The 22826-nt window shown below is 40.7% G+C and overlaps 1 protein-coding gene across 1 annotated transcript in view; it reads left to right on the top strand.

Annotated features, from left to right (window-relative positions):
• The window catches only part of Ndst3 (N-deacetylase and N-sulfotransferase 3), a 145806-nt gene that overhangs the window by 67400 nt on the left and 55580 nt on the right, over nucleotides 1-22826 (top strand). Inside the window, exons 5-6 of the mRNA XM_021195526.2 lie at nucleotides 8232-8417; nucleotides 13292-13420. Coding sequence (XP_021051185.1) covers nucleotides 8232-8417; nucleotides 13292-13420 — 315 coding nt within the window. The remainder of the gene's footprint in view (nucleotides 1-8231; nucleotides 8418-13291; nucleotides 13421-22826) is intronic.

Genomic DNA, 22826 nt, shown 5'->3' with positions numbered 1-22826 from the left:
GAGCACACAGCTGTTCCCATTTACAACACTTCTCTCTTGCACAGGTGTTAGGGTAATTCCTGGTGTCTGAGAAGTACCACCTACATCACTGCCTTGGTAGCTGCCATAGATACCAGAGGGCGTGTCATAGCCGTGACAGGTCATCAGTCCCATCGCTGGCCTCTGGTAGGGCTATTGAATCTCAACTAAAATTAGTGTTATGCAGACTTAAACATTCCTAGCTAGTCAACCAACCATGTGTGTTTTCTGAAAGATCAAATGTACTTGACAACAGTCTGGAGATCTGTAACTATCATTAGGTGGTCTATAGATTTATTACATAGGAAAAACCTCCAATGTCCCGATCAAATTCATTGCTTAAAAGTAAAAAGAGAGAAAGCGTCTGTAAACCAAACCCTACAACATATCCATTGTATCCCCAGCCAATTCTCTTTTCAGTTATTTAAATATAAAAACAAACCTACCTAAGTTCACTTTTTTTTTAAATTTCTGAAAGCCTTGTTCTTGTATTTCACTTGAGCAAATCTCAACAATTTAAAGCAAAACTTGACCTGACGTATACAGAATACAGGTGCTCCCGTGGTTCTTCTGAGTGCTCTCTGAAAAGCACATCTTTGAGTGACATGTTGTCCTAGGAGGTGCTTGACACAGATGTGACACTTCCAGCATTTTGGAAGGCGCTCTGAGAGAGGGGAAAACATACCCTGTTAAATGAAATGAGTTTGCAAGTGGCAGAGTCCAAACCAGATGGACACATGGTGTGGTACCTTTTTCAGTACTTTTACTAAAACTTTAGCTTAACTTGTTTGTGGTGTTTACTTGAACATTTGCGTTGTTAAATACCATTCAAGCTTATCCAATTCCAAAGCTGCTGGGTCGTAGGAGAGACTTGAAGGCAAATGTAGACTGTTAAGAGCTCATTGCTGTAACCCTATCATGTGCAACAGGGGTGCCTCACTTAGACACATATTGTCAATTTTCTTTACCAAAGTAGATTTACTGTTAATATATTCACTTGTTAACTTAAATCTTTATTAAATAAGTGCATGTATGCACTTATATAAGAGTTCTGAAGTTTGAGGGTGCAGAAGTAACAATGGAGGGATTCGTTTAACTAATACTTTTTTTTAATTTTTAAATTAATATATAATTACATCATTGTCCCCTTATTCCCTCTCCCCAACCCCTCTCACATGCCATATATGCACCGTATATAGTGGGACACACCCTCTTTTCCAGCAGCCCCTGCCTCTTCTCCTGCCTCATCTCTGGCCTGTAGCTGTGGGGAAGATTAAGCAGGTGCTGTCTGATGATCCAATGCCTGAGTTAACTGGATAATTGCAAGAAGCACTTGTGGCCACTCCCTGATGGCAGCTCTTTGCACTACAGTCATTTGTAGCTGGTGGGATCTTTATCAGGGTGGGTGGCCTTTCCAAGTGCCAAAGTTCTTGAGCCATTTCTAAAACAGTATTCATCTTTTGTCCTGCTGTTTCTTTGGGACCATGGGGGCTTCTCCCATTGGTCCTCTTTCCTTGAGCACCTTGCTTGGCTGAAAGAGATGAAATAGTCACTTTCACTGCCTCTAACGGTGGTCAGAGAAGAGGCTGAGGCACGGTCTAAAGTCTTCCTACTGCGCTGGTCTGTTTAGCACACAGAGACAGGGCCCAGGACACAGAACAGGCTGTCTCTCCCATCCCAGCTGCCTGTCTCGGGGTCCCTGAGACCCTGAGAATCTCATTCTCTGGTACTTGTGTCTTTGGATACTGAAAGAATAGGAGCCTTTTCTTAACGTTGAGTTAATTAAACACTGTACGGTTTCTCTCAGAATGTTTCTTCTGAAGGGTAGGGTCACACTTCCGTCCTGTCTCACAAGATCTCATTATTAGCACCATTAACATCTTTATCCAGGGAGTTTTGTTGATTATATCATTGTAGCAGGTTTTTGTTCTCCACACTGCAAGACAAAGAACTTTTACTTCCTGAGGTTTCTGAGTCTGAGTGAATATTATCAGTCAAGGAATAAGCCTTGAATTCTAGTTCTTATTAAGGTTTTACTCCATCAGCCGGATAGAGTGACTGACTCACCGTCCTTGTGACAGAACTCACTCTCAAACTCTCCCCTCCTGCCAGAAGGTCACCTCTATTACCCGCCTCAGTGCCCTACTCTCTAATTACACAGTTGGTCCTTTTAGCCTAAGCATAAACTCACATATGATCTCAACTTTGTCACGAACAATAAAGACCCTGCTTGGGACTTGGGGAAATTGCAAGGATTTAGGGGTTCCAGGATCCCAGAATGTGAATGAGCAAACAAATCATTTATTCAATGGCTGCCAGCAGAGGGTGACTTCAAATCATTTAAGGCAAGTTCCTTCAAAGGGGCATAGCCATCACAGTAGGGTTTTTCAATGTGTACTACAAATTGAAGAGCATATATAAGAAAAAGAGATATTGTGCAGTAGCCAGACCTACAAATTACTAACCAGATGTTTATAAATGTGTCATTACTCCTGTAAAATGTAAATAGGGAAGAATATATGTTTAAAGTTAAACCATAGATTAAAAATAATGTATTTATATTTAGCATGTAAACATAAATTTACTTATAAAACCAAAAAATAAAATGAAAATGGCGTAAATTTTAATTTAGTGTAGCTTTCAAAGACAGGTTGACCTTGAACTCACAGTATTCCTTCATGGAATTTTCAGAGTGCTGGGATTGCAGGCATGTGCCAGCGTGCCCTACTGTGTACCACTGTGCCCTACTGTGTGTCACTGTACCCTACTGGAAATGGTGTTTTTAATCTAAAAGTTAAGGACTGCTTGTGCAACTCATTTATTTTACATTTGATGGGGAAAAAAATAAGATTCCTCATCTAATTATCTTCCAAGAGATTTAATTTTAAACTATATCAGAAATACTATCATTTAGCACAGAAACTGTTGTAGTATTTAACAGTTTTAGCATACTGACCAAACTCACACTCTCTGAGAGATAGAGCCTGAATTACCAAGTTTCCTTTGAACAGTCTTCACATACACTGGGCCACTCTGACCACTGTCACTGCCATTTAACACTTACCCTCCGTTGTCCCTGAGCCCATGGTCTCCTCCCTTGGGCCCCACCAGCCCTGTAGGTACTCAGGACCAGAGATGTATATATGTGCTATCAGTTTTACGTTAGGAAAACAAACTGTCTTTCAAATGTGCCTTGTATTCAAGAAATGTCTTTAAAACCTCATTTATATGTGTGTGTGTGTGTGTGTGTGTATACATACACACANACACATATATATATATATATATATATATATGAATATACATATGAATTATATGGAAAGAATATATTCAAATGTTGATCCTAATCTTATTTTCCAAATATACTGCCATCTTCTAGATGAGTGCACTCTTTGTGGAACAATATCTCGAACAGCCACAGTCCTAAAGGAAAGCACTTGCAAAGTCAAAGAAAGAGAACCTGTCTTTTCATAGATATTTCTAGGACCATAATACTAAGTGTAAATAGAAGGAGGCTTTATCCCAAACTCATGTAAATTGCAAATGTGAATCCCAATGCTGTGAGGTAGTTAACTGAAGCATGAACATCTATATTCTGAGAAAATGCGACATTCCAACTAAAACTGCAAGCAGAAAGGCATCTAGAAGTTTTCCAAAGTGCATTGCTGCAGTTTCCTGGCTGTTTTCTCTGTAGACAACAGAATATCCGACAGATGGTAGACAATCACTGAGGGCTTAGAAATTACAATAGATGACAGACTTGCTTATCCGTGAAATCAGAGAAGAAGCAGCGAGCTCTCTGGTCATGGGTGGGAAATACGAAGCTTCTTCTGCTTAGAGAGATTAACTCTGAGAGAAGCAAGAAAAGTAAAACACCATTTTTAATTACCAGTCAGAGTTTAAATAACTGTCAGAGTTAGTACTTTGATAATAAAGTGGTTGTGTTGTTTGAATACTTGAATACTGATTTTTTTTTCTTACTTCCTATAGTCTTTAAGGGGATTTTCCCAAGGGTTATAGCAAAACTTGTCTTTTAAGTTATCTGTTTGGATAAGTTTTTAAGTTGTCTATTTGGAAAATCTTGAATGATAATGTAAGAAACCTCTTAATATTGTAAAACGTAAGTTTTTATTATAACTTATGTTATAGTATAACATAAGAAAAGTTTGATATTGTAAAAACATTATTATTTTGAAATTATATATTTAAGGTTTGGCCCTGGAATAATAATAATTTCAACTACAGTTTCAAAAGTGTTTGCAAGTATTATTTATGCAGTTACTAAAATTCCTCAGTCAGTTACTATATGTCTATACTTCGAACAAACTGACAGTTGAGCTGAGATAATTCAGAAAGGGAAAAATTAAAAGGAGAAGAGGGTGGTGAGCGTCAGCATTATCTCCACACTTGTTCATAGATGTTTGTCTCGTTTGCATTTAGGAAGATCATAAGCAGACAGCAGTGGATAAAACAGAGCCCAGACTTCTTAGAGTCAGTTAGTGTAGAAGAGACTAAAAGAAATATTTACACAATTATGCTAGATCACTTTGGGGGAAAAGGGGCTACTCATTAGGAATCATTTTATTGGATGCTCTTCAGCAGATAAAGAATTCTTGGCCACTCTAGCAGTATCATGTGTGGGTTCAGCCTTATAGAATGGGCTTCAAATGCAAAAGTGGTGGTTACCCCCATAGCATTTGTGCCACTGTTGCACTGGTATATCCTATGGACAAGTCTCATCTGTAGATTTGCTCAGAGAAGGGGATGGAATAGGAAGCTGGATATAGTGGCACATACTTTTAATGCCAGAACTCGGAAGGCAGAGGCAGGCAGATCTCTATGATTTTGTGGCTAACCTGCTCTACATAGTGAGTTCCAAGGCAGCCAAGGATATGCAAAGAGATCCTGCTAAAAAAGTTGCTGGGGGTGGGGGACAGGGATTAGAGTAGGAACACTCCAGACTGAGAAATAGAGTGATACTAGGGTAGGAAAGAATCTGGTGAACTTCAGGAAAGGTTACCATGATGAAAGAAGAGATGAGGAGTAAGCCTTGGGGGGCTGGATTTTAGCAGCAAGGGTTATATGAGGCAGAGAGCACAATCAGGCTATAACTTCTAATTTATGTGCAAGGGGGCAGCCTGGAAGGTTTAAAATAGCAAGTCATATCATACTTCAGTCTATCAGAAATTTCTTTGGCTGCTATATGGGGAATGGTTTGGGGGGCCAAGTGAGAAATATGGGTGGAATACTAAAGACCTATACCAAATGTCCTTAGGCATGGGTGTACTATGCTACTGCATCAAATTCAGAGAAGAGTAGACACAGTTAAGGGTTTCACTTGTTGTAGTACTCATGGGACATGATAATGGGCTGTAGTTAGGAGCACTAAGTGCAGATTGTTAAGAAGGGTTTCTATAATCTTTATATAAAATTATTTCTAAAGTTCTTACTCCACCAGAGAGCTATGAGAAATGGGTGCATTTATATGGTTCCAAAGAAAATGGCCCACAAAAAAGGAGGAGGGGAAGGGGGAGGGGGAGGGGAGGAGGAAGAGGAGGAGCCATAAGATATGATCCCCAAATCCTCAGTAGAGATAGAGAAAAGGACTCTACATCTTTTAGTAATAACTTGTCAATAAATGGAGGTTCAGACATGCTGTAGTTTCCAGGTTAAGTTGTATGGTTGTGTGTTAAGATCACAGCATACAAGAGCATTGAGATGGGGTAACAACAGTCAGGTATGCTCATTGAGTTTGCCCTGCTGCAAGAACCATAGTAAATGGTCTCGCAAACAACTTAATGGCTTCTCGACACTTTGAACTCTGTATCTGGCTGTGCAATGGCTAGGGAATGGGGTTGGAGGGTTAGATGTGGTTAGCTCTTCTCCCAAATGCCAGATGTTAGTGTGGCTGTGAAATGTCCCGATCACCGTACCAGCCTGCAAAAGAAAGGCAAAACTTTAACAAACAGTAGCAAATAGAAATGAAACCTGCATGAATCCTGATGGTCAAACGTTCTTCAAGTAGTCAAAGAAAGGAGCTGTCCTTTCTATGCTAAGTCATCTCTATGCATCCAGTTCCCTGGACTCACAAGAGCACTAAGCAAGCACTGGAAAACTACCTTGACCTTTTGACTAACATAATTGCTTGTGGATTCCCAGACATTTCGAGTTTGAAATTTAGCTCTGGTTGTTGTGGATTGCCTCTTCACCGAGTTCTCTAAGAAGTTCTTAACATAAAATTGTCTGTTATTTTCTTTCAACATCTTTGATGGGAATCTATTTTGTCTGATCTTTAACTTGCACTCCTATTCGGAAAGTATTTGAGACTGATACTTTAGTGACCTTTTCTAAAAAAATTACATCTTGGTACATAATTCTTAGATTTTTAAAAAAAAAAAAAGGTACCTTAATCTGAGTTAATTATAACTGGGGAGGGGGAGGGTGGAACAAGGAGATGCTTCCCTTCTATTTAAGAAAAGTCCTAAATTATATGATAATGATGTCTACAAAGGTTGAAGATAAAAGGGAAGATGTCAATCCTTCTCAGTCATCCCTCAGTCTATCTCTTGTGTGCTCCCCATCTTGTCTTGGTATCTCTCTCTGTTTCTCCCGGCCATATCTCTTGTTTCTAGCATCCTTACTAGAGAGGACTGATGGGACTTTTGAAGAGTGCATGACGTCCCTGAGAGGAAGGACAGCTACCACTACAGGGTGGTGACACGTGACAGCTGGCTCTCTTGTGAGCAGATGTTACTTGTGCCTCTCTCCCCCTTTTTTTTTTTTTTTTTTTTTTTTTTTTGATAGTCTCTAGGTTGAGAAGGAAAAAGGAAAGTGACCTAGATCTCTTTGCCTCCCGTGTCCATTTGCAGCACATTTCTTCAAGGCAATCTATTTGGCAGCCTGATCCTCTGATCCTCTGTGTGAAATTGCCCTTGGGTGTGAAAAAAAAAAAATCCACAACTAATTCAAAGACGGATTATTTCAGTGGAGTCTTTGAAAGTTGTCAAGCAATTGAAAAATATAAACAGAGAGCAAAACGAGTCATTCAGGAAAAAAAAAATACCCGTCAATATCAAAACCTGGAGTGTTCTTCTTCTAAAAGATTGATTTCACAGTTTGTGTCTGGGAAACTGTCTCTATGTGCCAAGAGCAATGGATAAGCACTCCTGGGGCACCTGAAACCTCAACAATGACAATGACTCCGAGTTAGCTCAAACCCTCTCCAAAATAAACCAGCAGCAGTCACCAGGATTTTCTAATGGAATTGGCAGGACCTGGGGAGGTCCCGGATAAGGGACTCCTCAAGCTATTCTTAGTCGCTTCTTCATACATGTTTATGCATGTATAGTTTGGAAGGTGTTTGCTTTTAACTAGTGTGTGTGTGTAGTGTGTGTGTGTGTGTGTGTGTGTGTGTGTGTGTGTGTGTGTGTGTGTTAATTAAAACCTTGTAAATTCCCAGATTTTTTTCTCTTTGGGTACCGTCTGCTTAAACAATGAGGGGCTTCCTCTTTTGAAAAGCAACAACAATAAAAAACACCAAAAACATGCTCTGTAAAATTTTCTACAGTTTGAAATCAAGCCTGTGTGCTTCTACTGAGATTTAGTTGTGTTACTGCCACACATGTTACAGCATGCCATTACATGATGAAGCTACAAAAGAAATGTAGCAAACATGATAGAAAGTATAGCAGGCACAGTAAGATCCTTTTGAGCAGACCAGTTACACTCAGAAGGTTCATCATTCTTTGTGTCCCATGGAATAAGCTGAATATTGTTTGTAGGATGTATTTGTTACTTAACTCTTAAAATTATGATCAGGTGACCAAGAATGTGTTAAGTGAAGTCTTTTGCCCCTCCTCCCACCACCCACTTACCAACACAATAAGATTGACTGATGGCTACCCAAAGTCAAGTATTCTCATGGTCTTAATATATATCATTTTAATTGCACCAAACCATAACTAATGATAGACTTGAAAACACATATTTAGAGTATATTTCAAACCCCAAGAAGAAAAGTATAATCAAGACAAATCTTCAAAGTTAGGCCTGGCGATGTGTGCCTATAATCATAGCATTGGGGAGGATGAGGCAGGAGAATCGCTGTGAGTTCACAGTAAGTTTAGGGTTGGGCTCTGTGGTGAGACTCTGGGGAGGAGGAGGGATGGAAGGTCAAGCTTCCCGCATTCTAATGAGAGTTTTCTTGGTCTTAGGAGCACAGCATCCCTACTGATATGGGGTACGCAGTGTCCCCTCACCATTCAGGTGTCTATCCTGTCCACGTTCAGCTTTATGAGGCCTGGAAGAAGGTTTGGAATATTAAAATCACCAGCACTGAAGAATACCCACATCTGAAACCAGCTAGATATCGGAGAGGCTTCATCCACAAAAACATCATGGTGAGCATCCTACACCTGTAGGGTTTGGTCCCTTCCTCCCGATGACAGTACACATGTGAAGATGGAGAAACGGGAGAGCTAAGGGTTAGAAATGGGGCTCAGGAAAGGATGTGCTATGTGAAGAGTGCTGTCATACCTCAGGAAGGCTCACTAATGACAGCTGTGTCTTCCTACTTCCTAGAGCTCAGAAAAATAAAAATGAAAGGCTTCTTTTCCTGGTATTCATGCTTGCAAGCAATCACTCATGTAAAAATGCTAAGAAAAGATTATGTCAATTTTAGAAATAATTTTAGACTCTATCATTACTTATAAAAGTCTTTCAGTAGATAAAAGTCATGGTGGCTCTCTATAATCACCATGTTCCCTTTTTACAAGCTTGTCAAGTTGCACCTCTTTACCATGCCGGGTCCCCCCAAAACGCTGCACTGTGTGCAGCAAGAAGCCACATGTGAAGTCAAGACTCACCACCAGACCACACAGAACAAATGGATAAATCACTACTCTGGAGCGGCTCTGTCTTGTTTCATTTTCTGAAGTGGTAACAAAACCATGTGATATATCAGAATACGAGGCTCCCTAAGATGGGGTGAGATGGATCAGCCATTGGACCCTAGTTTTTCCTAAGTCAGAACTTAAGGAAAGTATTAGTGAAAGCAAGCGGGGCTCTGATTTAGACTCACATACTGCAAAGAAACAGCCAGGAAGCTGAGGAGCCCCAGAGTGCTAGGTTAGGTTGATACAGGTGGACAGAAAATCTGGCCTCTAGAATAGGTGCAGTTAACTTCTGTTCACACAGTTTTCTAATGTCTGCAAAAATTCAAGTGTATAATGTCATTTAACATGGATTTAGTGCCCATATCAATGTGTCCCTCAACAAGAAAAATGCTATAAAAGCTTGATGAGGATGTAATGGCCACATTCTTCTCCCAACTTGCCCCTCCTTGGTACTCAAAGTGAATTTATCATGGCTCGGTCGGCCAGCTTTCTGATGAGAGGGAGTTTTAAGAACCCATTGAAGATCATAATTTAAAAGCACTTGGTGCTCTTTCGCTATTGCAATGTCGGCAGTTCTTTGGTGACGAGCCTCGGTCTCTCAGGCTAGATTCAGTCCAGTTCTGTCCTGTTGCAGCTTCTGCCCAAAGAACTTCGTTTCTGGTACCTCCTGAACGTGTTGCAAATGCATCAGTGTTGCAGTTAACCAAAGCTTAGGCAGATATTCTGCTTTGACGAGGGTGTGCCTATGATTTCTGCTTTCATATGGACTCAATTTGTGGGCTTGTACATGAGAATTTCCATATTGAAGAGTGTTCAGCAGGCTATGGGTTATGTAGAAAATCATCATGAGCCATCCAAATAGGCCTACAAGTTAAGAACTGGAGAGTCAGATGCCCTCCTGAAAGACTGGAAGGCAAGAGCTGAGGACTGAGGCAGAAACCCTAGAATCTTCTGCCAGACCCAGATTTTCTAACGGAACTGAAATCATCCACAAATTAAAATCAAAAGGCTTAAGAGTATTTTTCCCTTCAAGCTATCATGGATCCTGCCACCACTAATTCATTTATGTAATTCAAACTTCCCACAGTAAATCAAACTTCCCACTAAGACGGTCAAATCCTATCTGAGCACCCACAATCATACCTTTAGACTTTCTTTTCGTTCACTCTTTTGAATCCACCATCTTAATTTCCTGCTTGGTGATTATGTCGGTTATTATGTCGGTTATTGTATGGGACCAGCTCACACTTGCTCAGTTTGCACCTTCTTCTTGCCCTTCCATGAAGGCTAGCCAGTAGGCAATGCCAGCCCGTAAATCCTCCTGACCTTTCTACCCTTGAGTCTCAGCTGTCTGCACACTCTTTAATGCGAACTTAAGAGACTGGAAATGTTCAGCGCTATGCCTGCCTTTCTGTCTTCCACAGCATGGTCTGCTGTGTTCCCTGTGAATGACTTCCCAAAGATGCCCGACCTATTCCTATCCCATCAAACCTTCCTTTGAACATATGTAACCAACTGTGCAGTATTGTGGTTCTCAAATAGACCTATAGTTTTCTTATTCTCTGAATTCATGCATTCCTTCCATGGGTCTCCCTCATGAATTAATAGAACATGGGGCCTCTTCCCTCAGCACTTTTTATCCTCACACAGTAAGGAGTGAGTAGCAAACTAGTGTTCTCAACCCTGGAACCTGGTTGTTAAATGTGACTCTTTGGGTAGACATAGAGGCCTATGAGCAACAAGACTCATTCTCACTGTACACACTGGCTATAAGGGGCAGCCCAGGGGTAGGGTCTCTCACCAATCTATCTGTATACACACACACACACACACACACACACACACACACACACACAATGGCCAGCATTCTTCACTGGCTAATTCACTAACACAGTTACCTGTTTGTAGCCTTCCTTGGTGTTATACTACTGTGCCTTGACTTGCTGTCTAAGGCTTTCACCATTTCCCAAGAACTGTCAGCAACTACAAAGATTACAGTTTTGTAGCTGCCCACAGCTGCAGAAACCTGGTTCCCTAAAGGAAGCCTGGGGTGCCTTTATGGGAGAAATGGAAAGAGAAATAAGGAGCCAAGACAACGTTTTTTTCTGATCAAGGCCAATGAGTCTGAGCTTATAAAGGGGGGAACCCATCCCCCACCACACCAGGATCTCTTTTAGGCAGGATTGTGTCAGGGGAACAGGTTCAGCCTCTCAGCAGGTAGTGGCATCTTGGAGGAAACCACCTTTGTGGCAGAACAATAGACCTAATCTAGGTAAGAAGACTCCACCCTAGGTGGGCTAGCTGACAGTGGCAGAGCAGGTCTGAGCCAGCCTGCATAGGCTGGGGGAGGCTACACAGTTTCCAAGTTTGAATTTCACAGTGTTACACTACCACCATTATCTGGGGGAAAGTCTATGTTAAAATAAGGTGGAGAGAGTTCTCATTCCTTCCATAGCATAAGAGCTGTTTCAAGAAACGCATCCATTATCTGATAGCTGCATCTCAAATCCAGACAGTGGATCGGGACCCTGATCCCACCCTTGGTTGTCTGCCCAGCCTCCCATTGTGGCCCACTGAGGCTCAAAGACTTATGGGGGTACACATATTTTTAGAGCGAAGCCTCCCCTTTATTCAACCTCACAGAATTTAAGAAAAAGACAACATTCAAGTTTCTTCACAATTCTGTCTCTACTTAAATGACCTGGGCAAGCTTAACTTCGCAGACAGCAGCCATATGCCATGCGTGTATGCTGCGATTTCTAAGCAAGATACACAAACTTAATCCTAAAAGTCATTTACGTGAAGGCCTACCCTTTTAAAATGTATCAGTAGCCTGACATTTAACCACAGATAGGTATTACTTGTTTTATTTGGCTATGTCTCCTTACCTTGATAGACTGTTAATATTTTTTTAATTTTTGAAAATTGCATACAATGTATTTTGATCATGGCTCTGACAATTATTGTCTTCTAAGAATAGAACACACACATGCACATATGAGTGCACGTGCAAGCACACTTCTGTTCTCCTACATGAACAAGCATAGAGTTTAGAAAAAGTATTTGCTAAGTTCGTGAGTCAAGCCTGAACATGGCTTTTAAAGTCTATGAAGCTACATGTCCGGTGACTGATAGTAAGCATAGCTGATTCAGCTGGAACCCCTTTTCTATCAGTTCCCCTTTTTTGGCTGTGGTTTTGTGCATGGCATTCTGACAGTTCATGATACTTTCAGGCATAAACAACCCCCCAGCTAATAAACCTGAGATTTAAACTGAAATATCTTAATTGACCTAAGATAAAGTATCTTCTCGGTGTATATGTTTTATCAAAATAAATGAGACCCATATAGGCTTGATTGACTCAGAAATATCTGGTGCATTGACTGAGCTAAGAATTACATTTCCTGGAAAAACTTCCAAAACCTAGAGTAAAATCTCTTACAATACTGTCTGCACTACTGGAACATATATAATGTACATGGAAGGCTGAAGACACAGGAAGTCTTGAACAGGTAATGTTCGCAAAATGGTCCTGGAACTAAAAATGCTTTGTGTTAAGGCAATAAAAATGATGAATCATTTTCCTGCAAGCAATGATCAGAATGCCCAACTACATGGTGCTGAAGAACTCCCAGCTTTCTCAAATCCGCCCATTGGTTTTCTGTCTCCAAGCATGGCAAGCATAGGCCACTCCACGTCTCTCTGTGTGAGGCTTAGCTGAGAACAGGGTGTCTTACACAACTTCTTTTATAATTGCACGGTCCTGTAATGGAGAAATCTGTAACAACAACAATAACAACAACAACAAAGACCTCATCACTGATGTGGCCATTGGCAGCAAAGGATGGAAAGCCCTTCTTTCTGCAAAGTGACCTTTTGTCATTTTGTTTACAGTGCTTTCTAAAGCAACCAACTAAATAGACACTGTCTTCCTTTTGGACCTGGTGACCTTCACACCTGGCATTTGAGACCCCTCGCCACAGTGTGTGCACACTAGAGTAGACACTGATTCGTTTCATATGCTTCTTCTAGTTAGCCTGCCACTTGCTAAGTAGCACCATGTTAATAACTGACTTCATTTCCAAATGTGTCTGAAGAATTTGGTAGAAGGATATATAATAATTCCAGTATTTTAAAGTATATTTAAAATATATTAGACTCTGTTGAAACTTAAAAGAGAAAATAGCAAAAATAATTTAGCATCTATATCAGTTTTAATTTTTTTTTAACTTCTCTTGTTATCCCTTCTTCCTTACATCATCTTTTCATTCCTGGTTATCGTTCAATAAATACCTTTATATGCTTTCCACAAGGAAGACAAGTTAAGATTGCATGATGGAAACCAGAACTTTCTCCTTACCTGCCCCTCTTTCCTTCAGGTTCTCCCAAGACAAACCTGTGGGCTCTTCACCCATACAATTTTCTACAAGGAGTATCCAGGGGGTCCCAGGGAACTGGACAAGAGTATTCATGGAGGGGAGCTCTTCTTCACTGTGGTTCTCAACCCAGTAAGTACTTGGAGTCACTGTTCAAATAAATACGGTTTGAAATGGCAAGGTGCATAAAAATCACCTTGAGGGAGAAATAGGGATTGAATAGTTACCAATCAAATAGCATGGACATCATGTCTATGGAGAATAAAATTACTCTTCCTCCTCCTGCTCCTCCTCCTCCTCCTCCTCTTCCTCTTCTCCTTCCCTCCCCTCCCTCTTACTTCCTGTCCTCCCTTGCCTTTTCCCTTCTTTTTCTTTCTTTCCTCCTCTTTCTTCTCTCTCTGTCCTCTGGTCCATCCTCTCTTCTTTCACTGATCTCTCGTCTTCTTTCCCTCTTCTTCCCCCTTTCACCCTTTCCTTTTCTGCTCTGTCCAGCTCTCTCATCCTCTCTCCTCACTGACATAAGAAAGCACAGATTTTGTAAGCAAAAAGATAGGTGTTGGGTAAAAGACGTCTCTTATTCTCCATCCATACTGGGTCTGCCGTGCTGGGTCATGGAGCATCTCTGATTAATGGTGTGCTGCTCTTTCTCCTTCATATCTTAATACTCGTGTATCAGCAATGCAATAAGCCACTGGTACATTAATTTTCCTGGCGGTGGGTGTCATAAAATTATGTGCCGAAAGAAAAACTATTGAAGGGAACTGCAGAAGGGAAAAGCAGCTAGTGATTTTTCTCCCATGAAAGAGAATAGGAAAAATAAAGATAAAATTTATTTTCAAATATATGACTTTGCCCTTGTCCTTAGCAATATTCAAGATAGAAAACTGCAATTATCGCCAAATAAAAAAAATTATCAGGATAAAAATTGGATACAATTGAAATAATAAAATTTGAAAGAGTCTTAGTTTGACCTTAATTTTACAGGCTCTACAAATAAAACTATAAGTATTCTTCATCATCTACTCTGTTCAAAAGCAGATCTTATTTTTAGCTGTTAGAAAAGAAGATAAATGAAAAGGTAACTCATCTTCTGTAACATCTGCTTTAGTTTATAACTCAGAATCCTTTGTAACATTCAGCCTTTAGGAAGGCTATCAAACTTCTGAACCTTACCCAAGCAAATATTTCTGATTTATGCTCCACAAATAACCCCCTTCTAGGTTACCTATATTTTGTTTTGTTGGTTTTTTCTTTTTTAATTAATTAATTAATTAATTTTTATACTCCATATTTTATCCCTGCCCCATCCACCCTCCAACTGTTCCACATCCCATACCTCCTCCCCAGCCCTTATCTCCATGTGGATGTCCCCACCCCCTCACCCCACCTGACCTCTAAACTTCCTGTGGCCTCCAGTCTCTTGAGGGTTAGATGCATCACCTATGATTGAACACAGATCTGGCAGTCCTCTGCTGTATATGTGTTGGGGGACCCATATCAGCTGGTGTATGCTGCCTGTTTGGTGGTCCAGTGTTTGAGAGATCTCAGGAGTCTAGATTAATTGAGACTACTGGTCCTCCTTCAGGGTCACCCTTCTCAGCTTCTTTCAGCTTTCCCTAATTCAACAACAGGGGTCAGCTACTTCTGTCCATTGGTTGGGTGCATTTGACCCTTTCAGCTCTTTGTTGGGTCTTCCAGAGTGCTGTCATGCTAGGTCACTTTTTGTGAGCGCTCCATAACCTCAGTAATAGTGTCAGACCTTGGGATCTCCCCTTGAGCTGAATCCCAATTTGATCCTGTCACTGGACCTTCTTTTTCTCAGGCTCCTCTTCATTTCTATCCCTGTAATCCTTTCAGTCAGTGTACTGGATAGTTTTGTGTCAACTTGACACAGCTGGAGTTATCACAGAGAAAGGAGCTTCAGTTGGGGAAATGCCTCCATGAGATCCAGCTGTAAGGCATTTTCTCAATTAGTGATCAAGGGGGGAGGTTCCCTTGTGGGTGGTGCCGGTGCCGTCTCTGGGCTGGTAGTCTTGGGTTATATAAGAGAGTGGACTGAGCAAGCCAGGGGAGGCAAGCCAGTAAAGAACATCCCTCCATGGCCTCTGCATCAGCTCCTGCTTTCTGACCTGTTAGAGTTCCAGTCCTGCATCCTTGGGTGATCTACAGCAGTATGGAAATGTAAGCAGAATAAACCCTTTCCTCCCCAACTTGCTTCTTGGTCATGATGTTTGTGCAGGAACAGAAACCCTGACTAAGACAGTCAGGAACAATTATGGGTCAGATTTGTGACTGTGGGGTAGCCCCCTCTCTTCCTCATTTGATGTCCTATCTTCCTGCTGGAGGTGGGCTCTATAAGTCCCCTCTACCTACTGTTGGACATTTCATCTAAGGTCCCTCCCTTTGAGTCCTGAGATTCTCTCACCTCTCAGGTTTCTGTTGCATTCTGGAGGGTCCCCCCAACCTCCTATATCCTGGGGTTGCCTGTTTCCATTCGTTCTGCTGGCCCTCGAGGCTTCAGTCCAGATCAGGTTCCCCTCTCCTCCCCCAACTCACTCCCCCTGCCCACTTTCCCTCCCAGGACCCTCTCTCCCTCCCCATGTGTGATTGCTTTCTTCTCCCTCCCAAGTGGGACTTACTTAAGCGAGGCATCCTTACTTGGGCAATTCAGTTTGTTGACCTTTTTGAGTTCTGTGAACTGTATCTTGGGTATTCTGTACTTTTCTTGGCTAACATCCACTTATTAGTGGGTACATACAATGTATGTCCTTTTGGATCTGAGTCGCCTCACTCAGGATGATATTTTCTAGTTCCATCCATTTGCCTGCAAAACTCAGGATGTCCTCGTTCTTAATAGCTGAGTAGTATTCCATTGTGTAAATGAACCATATTTTCTGTATCTATTCTTCTGTCATGGGATATATGGGTTATTTCCAGCTTCTGGCTATCACAAATAAGGCTGCTATGAACATAGTGTAACAGGTGCCCCTGTGGCATGGTGGGACATCTTTGGGGTATTTTTCCAAGAGTGGAATAGCTGGGTCTTCAAGTATATCTATTTCCAATTTTCTGAGGAACCTCCAGATTGATTTCCAGAGTGGTTGTATCAATTTGCCATCCCACCAGCAATGGAGGAGTGTTCCTCTTTCTCCAAATCCTCTCCACAGGCTGGAAAGTGAAAATACAGGCAGGACTGTGATTAAAGATCTTTTAAAATATCACCCTGTGGGTCAGCACTTGAAGGTGTTAGAACGGCATCACTGTTGGGTGAGAGGTAGTACAACGGAGTGCATTTCAGGGTAAACCTTGAAAAGAAAACAGCAACTATAAAACAACTTAGGTTAAAGAACCTTCTGTTACACTGTTGCCAATGTATTTTCCCTTGCTTAAAAAGAAGTGCCAATCAAGTCAGTGTAAGCAATTTCTCTCCTACACTGCTTTCTATTGCTGTGCTAAACACTGGAGAGAAAGGGGTTTGGGTGCTTACAGGCTCCAGTCCATCACTGAGGGAAATCAGGATAGGAACGCTAGGCAAGAACCTGGAGGCAGGAACTGAAGCAGAATCAAGGAGGTTCAACGATTCACTGGCCTGCTCGGCTACCTTCCTTATGCACACCAAGGACCACCATTTCCCTAAGGATGGTACCATCCAAATGGGCTGGGCTCTCAATTCAATTAAAAAAAAAAAAAAAAAAAAAAAAAAAAAAAAGCCACAGACTCAAGCCCATTGGAAATATTATGAAGGCAAATCCTCAGTTGAATTTCCTTCTTCCAAGGTGACTACAGTTTGTGTTGACAAAAACTAACCAGCACAAAGCAATTCCTCCAAAGAAGGGGCTCTCAAATGGTACATGTTTCTTTATTCAGTTCCCCGTGTTAGTTCCAGGGATAGAGTGGATGGCACTTACTGGTTGCATGGGCGTAACTAATCGGGTATCCTTTCCCCCTAAGTGGTACCCTCCACTCAGCCGAGAACTGTTCCCTCTCTGGATAGAGGTGAACTAGGTTCTAGAGTTCGCACTAAAGAGCAGACACTGAAGTATTTGTGTTTGCAACAGGGTGGTAAAGGAAATTGTCTTACAGTTTATTATACTGTGGGAGAGAGCTGCAGAAATACCTGGGCATCTGAGATGACTCCTCTGGTACAGCATTTATCATGCAAGCATGAAGACCTGAGCTCCATCCCCAACACCCACAGAAAAGCCAGGTGCACAGGCAAGTTCCAGTAACTCCAGTACTGAGGAAGAAGAGATAAAAAGATTTCTGGGGAGCCAGGCTAGCCAAAGTGGAGAGATCCGGGTTCAATCAGAGTCCCTGTCTCAAAATCTAAGAGGTGGAATCAATTAAGAAAGACACCCAATAGTAATCTGCAGCTCCCATAAACATGTGCCCACATGTGTATATGTACACACTAACATACATGTACACACACAAGAAATACTCCAAAGTCATTGTTTACTACATAATCACAATCACAAATTTTGGTGCTCTCAAAATCCTGATCAAGTCACAATTCAATAAATCTGTCACATGCTATAAATAATTACAGATAGATACAGAATAAATATTTTATAACTGATAAATTAAGTACCTATAGGAATTATATGTAAATGGGTTATGAAAATTCAAATTTACAAATACTGAGGAAATGACCCAGTATCTAAGAGAACTGATTATTCTTCTGGAGGATGTAAGTTCAATTCCCAGCACCCACATGGTGGCTAAAAATTGTCTTTAACTCTAATTCGAAGGGATCTAGTGCCCTCTTTTGGCCTCCACAGGCACCCAGCATGCACACGTGGTACACAGAAATGCATGTAAGTTAAAACGCTCACACATATTTAAAAATTAAAATTTACAAAAATGACAAAAAGTATTTACTATTAATGACTCTACTTGTCCTCAATAAAGAAATCCCTATATAATTTATATATTACATATGCCTTATACAAAATGAGCTAGTAAGGGAAACTACATTTCCCACATTTTCAGTCCCTTTTCTCCTAACCCACATTACTAGGTATGAGGAGTGGGGTTGCTTTAACTAGGCGGAACCGCGACTCCATGTCACTCGGGCAGATTACTGAGCAAGGGTGTCACCCTACTTCAGTGTTTTTATTTGGATCAGCAGATATCCTGAGTATTGGGTCATTAATACTTATCTGTATTAGTGATTGAGAATACAGTCATTGCTTGCTTTGTTTATTTATCCAAAAGGCTGTGGCTTGCCAGAGGACTGACATTTTCACCACCACTTGCTTGGCATTTGGGGGAAGCTCCTGTCAGTGCACATGTGGTGTGCACCTTTCTGAGTCTGCATCACGCAGGAGCGGTGACCACAATCTTTTTTATTTTATTTTATTTTATTTTATTTTATTTTATTTTATTTTATTTTATTAGATATTTTCTTTATTTACATTTCAAATGTTTTCCTCTTTCCTGGTCTCCCTCCAAAAACTCCCTCTCCTTATCCCCTTCCCACTCCCCCTGCTCTGCAACCCATCCATTCCCACTTCCTGGCCCTGGCATTCTCCTACATTGGGACATAGAGCCTTCACAGGACCAAGGGCCTCTCCTCCCGTTGATGACCAACAATCTTTATACCCATCATTCATTCTCTGCCTCCTTCAACTTGATATAGCACTCCTTCACCATGTTCTTGACCCCCCCTTCTACCCAAATCCCAAAGTAAAATCAAAGAAACATAAACAGAGATGTGGCTATCTTAAACTGGGGAGTAACACATGGGTAGATTACAATTATGACAACAAATTTCACACAGCAATAGTCTGTATAAAGAGAAATTAAGTCACATTAGATATTTAAAACTATGGGTTTTTTTTGCATGTGAATGTATAAAACTCAACTGAGAGAATACAACATTTTTTAATTCCTGATAAAAAGTATTGAACTTTCGCTGTCATTGGGTCCTACACAGCACTCAGTTACAGAACATGTGACAAACAGTCACACAGCTGCCTTAGGCAGTGAGAAGCGACTGCTGAATGATTCAGGAGTGAGCGCTGCCCGAGACCTTTGGTTAAAAAGTTTAGACTTAATGAGTTAGGCCCTCCAGGGGAGTTTTCAGACAAGTACTTACCATGTACTTAACTGAGGTGATTATCGTACTCAGGCAGACTAGGAGCACACATGCACACTAATAAATGCTGCACTAAAAATAATAAGCAATTCTCTAGTACTGAAGGATAAAAATCTCAATCATTTGTTGGCATTAGTGTGTAAGAGTGTAGTTAATATTTATTGGGTTCCTTTTGCCTATCTGTGAGGCTCATATTCTTGTTTACCATTTGCCCCATAGCAGGGTCATCTACACTTACATCTTTTCCATTGTGTCAGAAAAATCTGTGCATTGTTCACCTCTATATGTCTCTTACGCCTAGATCTGGACTTTGGATTCAGTAAGAACTCACTAAATGCTTTGTAAATGTTGTCGGAAAGCCATGTTTGGGGACATGAGTTACGTGTGACGTACCCGATGTGAATCACACCAAGCACAGATTTCATAAAACCACGTTCTGGCAGCATCTTTGCTTGCAAGTAAATGAAATATAAGATTCAGAGGAAAATCCAGTTGGCACAAGCATCATAACAGGTTTCTATAAGTGATGGTGAAGCTGTGTACCATGACAACAAACACTTAAAGCCGGAAAGGACTGGAAGAATGATGTGTTCAATTCTCTGATTCTAAGTGGAGTCCCAGTTAGAGGACATGTGCCACTCAGGTCACTTAGTGTTCTGAATACACGAACCTTCCTGCCTCCTGGTCAGTACATCTACCAAGGTAGCATGCTGTTTCCACACGCTGCGGAAATAATAGCCTTCTATGATGCTCATGCATCACACATGTAAACACAGGTAATATGGCTCAGTTACCTGGCATCGAGGAAATGTGTAAGTGGTAGGAAAATTCAGGCCATTGTCTGGGAAAAGGTGACAGCCTCTTTGTTGGTTTTTTTTGTTGGTTTTTTTTGTTGTTGTTGTTGGTTGGTTGGTTTTTTGTTTTTGTTTTGTTGTTGTTTGTTTGTTTGTTTGTTTCTTGCTTTAGGGAATGTCTGTTGTAAGTGATGGCCAGTGGAATGTTCCATGGGCTTTGAAGGAACTATAAGCAAACAACTATGTCGTTCCTTCTTTAAATAATAAGTCTGGTTGGCATTACTTACGAATTGATAAGATACTTATACTGGTAAAGCCAAAGGTTCGTATTTCACACATTTCCTGTCTTCCAATGGAATTCTAGTTTTGCTGTCATTAATCTGTTCCCTCCTGACTGTGCCCTTATATGATTAATCACCACTGTGAAGTTAAGGAAACCAAAGGAGGCATAATCCATTCTTGTAGCCTCCATACTTAAGAAAAGCAGGAGTCGTTAGGTATCATGAAGAAATCTAAGAACATGTCAGTAAATCAGTTAATGGAAGGGGATTTGCTGGACAGTCTATTTCTCAGATTTGTCTGACTGAAGGATACATCCCTATATATTTGTATCTAAACACACTGAAATAAAAAGATAATGTGTTAACCAACAGGAAATTGTCACAAATGGGCAGTGTGATGGAGTTGAAGGTAGTTTATCCAAAGGAGCCATGCCCTGGACTCAGGCAAATTCAAGTTCCGTTTTATCTTGGCAGACTCTTCGTGGTCCTGGGCTTTGCTTTGTTTGCTTCAGCAGGATGAGATGTGCAGTCCAAGAGGAAACAAGAGATAGGATGTGGCTTTTTTTTTTTGCTTAGTCTGAGTAATTAGGAGCCCTAGAGAGGACAAAAATGGTCCTGTGCATCACCCAAGAGTCGCTGAATGGTGAAATGGAATACTGCGATTCACAGGACAGGTTGCTACTGGATTTGCTGATAGTGATTCTACATAATCCAGCAGCTGATCTATGATACCAAAGCCCACAGCTCCCTCTCTGGAAACCTTACCTACAAAACAAACACGAGTGTTCAATTGATCAAAGAAATGCATGTTAGTATTCCTTAGTTAATCCCTGAGAGTGTCCCATAACCTTCAGTACAAACAGAAACATCTTTCTCTCAGAGGGGGAAAAATATCACATTAGGTGCCGTCTTGTTTTTGTATCTTTTAACTCTCTGAACCCAATTTGCTCTTTTGTGATTTCATAAATTAATGATTCTGAATACTTTTGTGAAAATCTGATCTCATGATTCACTTTTCTATGGCACTCCCTTACACTTTCGCTCTGTTTCCTTTTCTCCTCTATGATCTTACGACAGCATGGCATAAACAGTTTTCCCACCATACTATGGCTGATTTTCTTTATCTCCTCAGAGTTTGTGAGCTTCTTGATTTAAAAGATAATGCTGATTCATTCTGTTTTATATTCACAAAAACATCATAAAACTTTTGGCACGTGATAGGCTCTTAGTGAATGATAATTCATTATCTTCTCATGCCAGGAAACATACTGTTTTAAGTTAAAAGATATCTTAGACACATAGCCATACAATTTGATGAACTCAAGAAGGTATGCATAATTGAGTTTTTTCATTCTCTCCCAACAAAACATCTAAGGATATCTTTGGGGAAACCTTTAAATTTATGAGAAGATGCTAAATTCCACTCAAAAAATAAAACACAAAATTAAATTATTTTGAAATACTATTTCTGTTCTCTATAGATTAAAAGAATGATGGCAAACAGTTCTGTTAGCAAGATTTAGCAAGCTGGCCTGAATGTATCACAGTGGCTATGGGACATGGTAACAGATACAGACATAGCAAACACTATACACAAAGCCGTTGATGGAGCAGTTTTGCTTTTAGAGGTCCTACTTTACAGAAAGATACTATAGGGTCTACATTGCACATACCTGGGATATATAATAATTATCAAAGTTATGTAGCGGAAACAACTTGAATATCCCTGCTAGAGACTAGTTAAGTCATCTTTGTTACATCTACACGAACAGTACTCTACACTTAAAAAAATTAAGATTATCTTCAATTCTGCACATACACAGACACACAGACACACAGGAAGAGAAATAGAAAGGGGAGATAAAAAGAGTTCTCGGTGTACCCTGATTTCCACAATGTATTTTTAAATTCCATAAATGCATATCCAGTTGGATGAAAGGAAATAAAGAAGGTGCATCAAAGGAAAGCTGGTCACCTACAGGAGCGGAGGAGGCGGGGTCGGAAGAGGCGGGGTCGATGGGGGAGTGTTTCAGGAGCATGGCTTTGATTTTGAAATATGCAATATTTTACTTGCTGAAAATAATAAATGAGAACGTGTGATAAGAAAGCAGTGAGGGGGTCACCTGCTCAGAATGACACGTTCTCTTCAAACAGAAAAACAGTTCAAGTGACTCTGAGTACGGTATTCAGGCTGTGCGGTTTAGTAAAATTAAAGGATAAGAAGCTGAACAGAAATTTTCAACTTTTAAAATAAATTTTGTGTTGTATCTTTTTACTGGAATTACAAGCTTTTATGTGCCGTAGGGGAAAATGAATGAATGACCCAAGCAGCGCTGCAGGTAATGGTGGAAAGGAAGTGAAAG

This window comes from Mus pahari, chromosome 4, assembly GCF_900095145.1.
Source record: "Mus pahari chromosome 4, PAHARI_EIJ_v1.1, whole genome shotgun sequence".
Taxonomy (NCBI): domain Eukaryota; kingdom Metazoa; phylum Chordata; class Mammalia; order Rodentia; family Muridae; genus Mus; species Mus pahari.
This window is presented reverse-complemented; position numbering and strand designations above follow the sequence as displayed.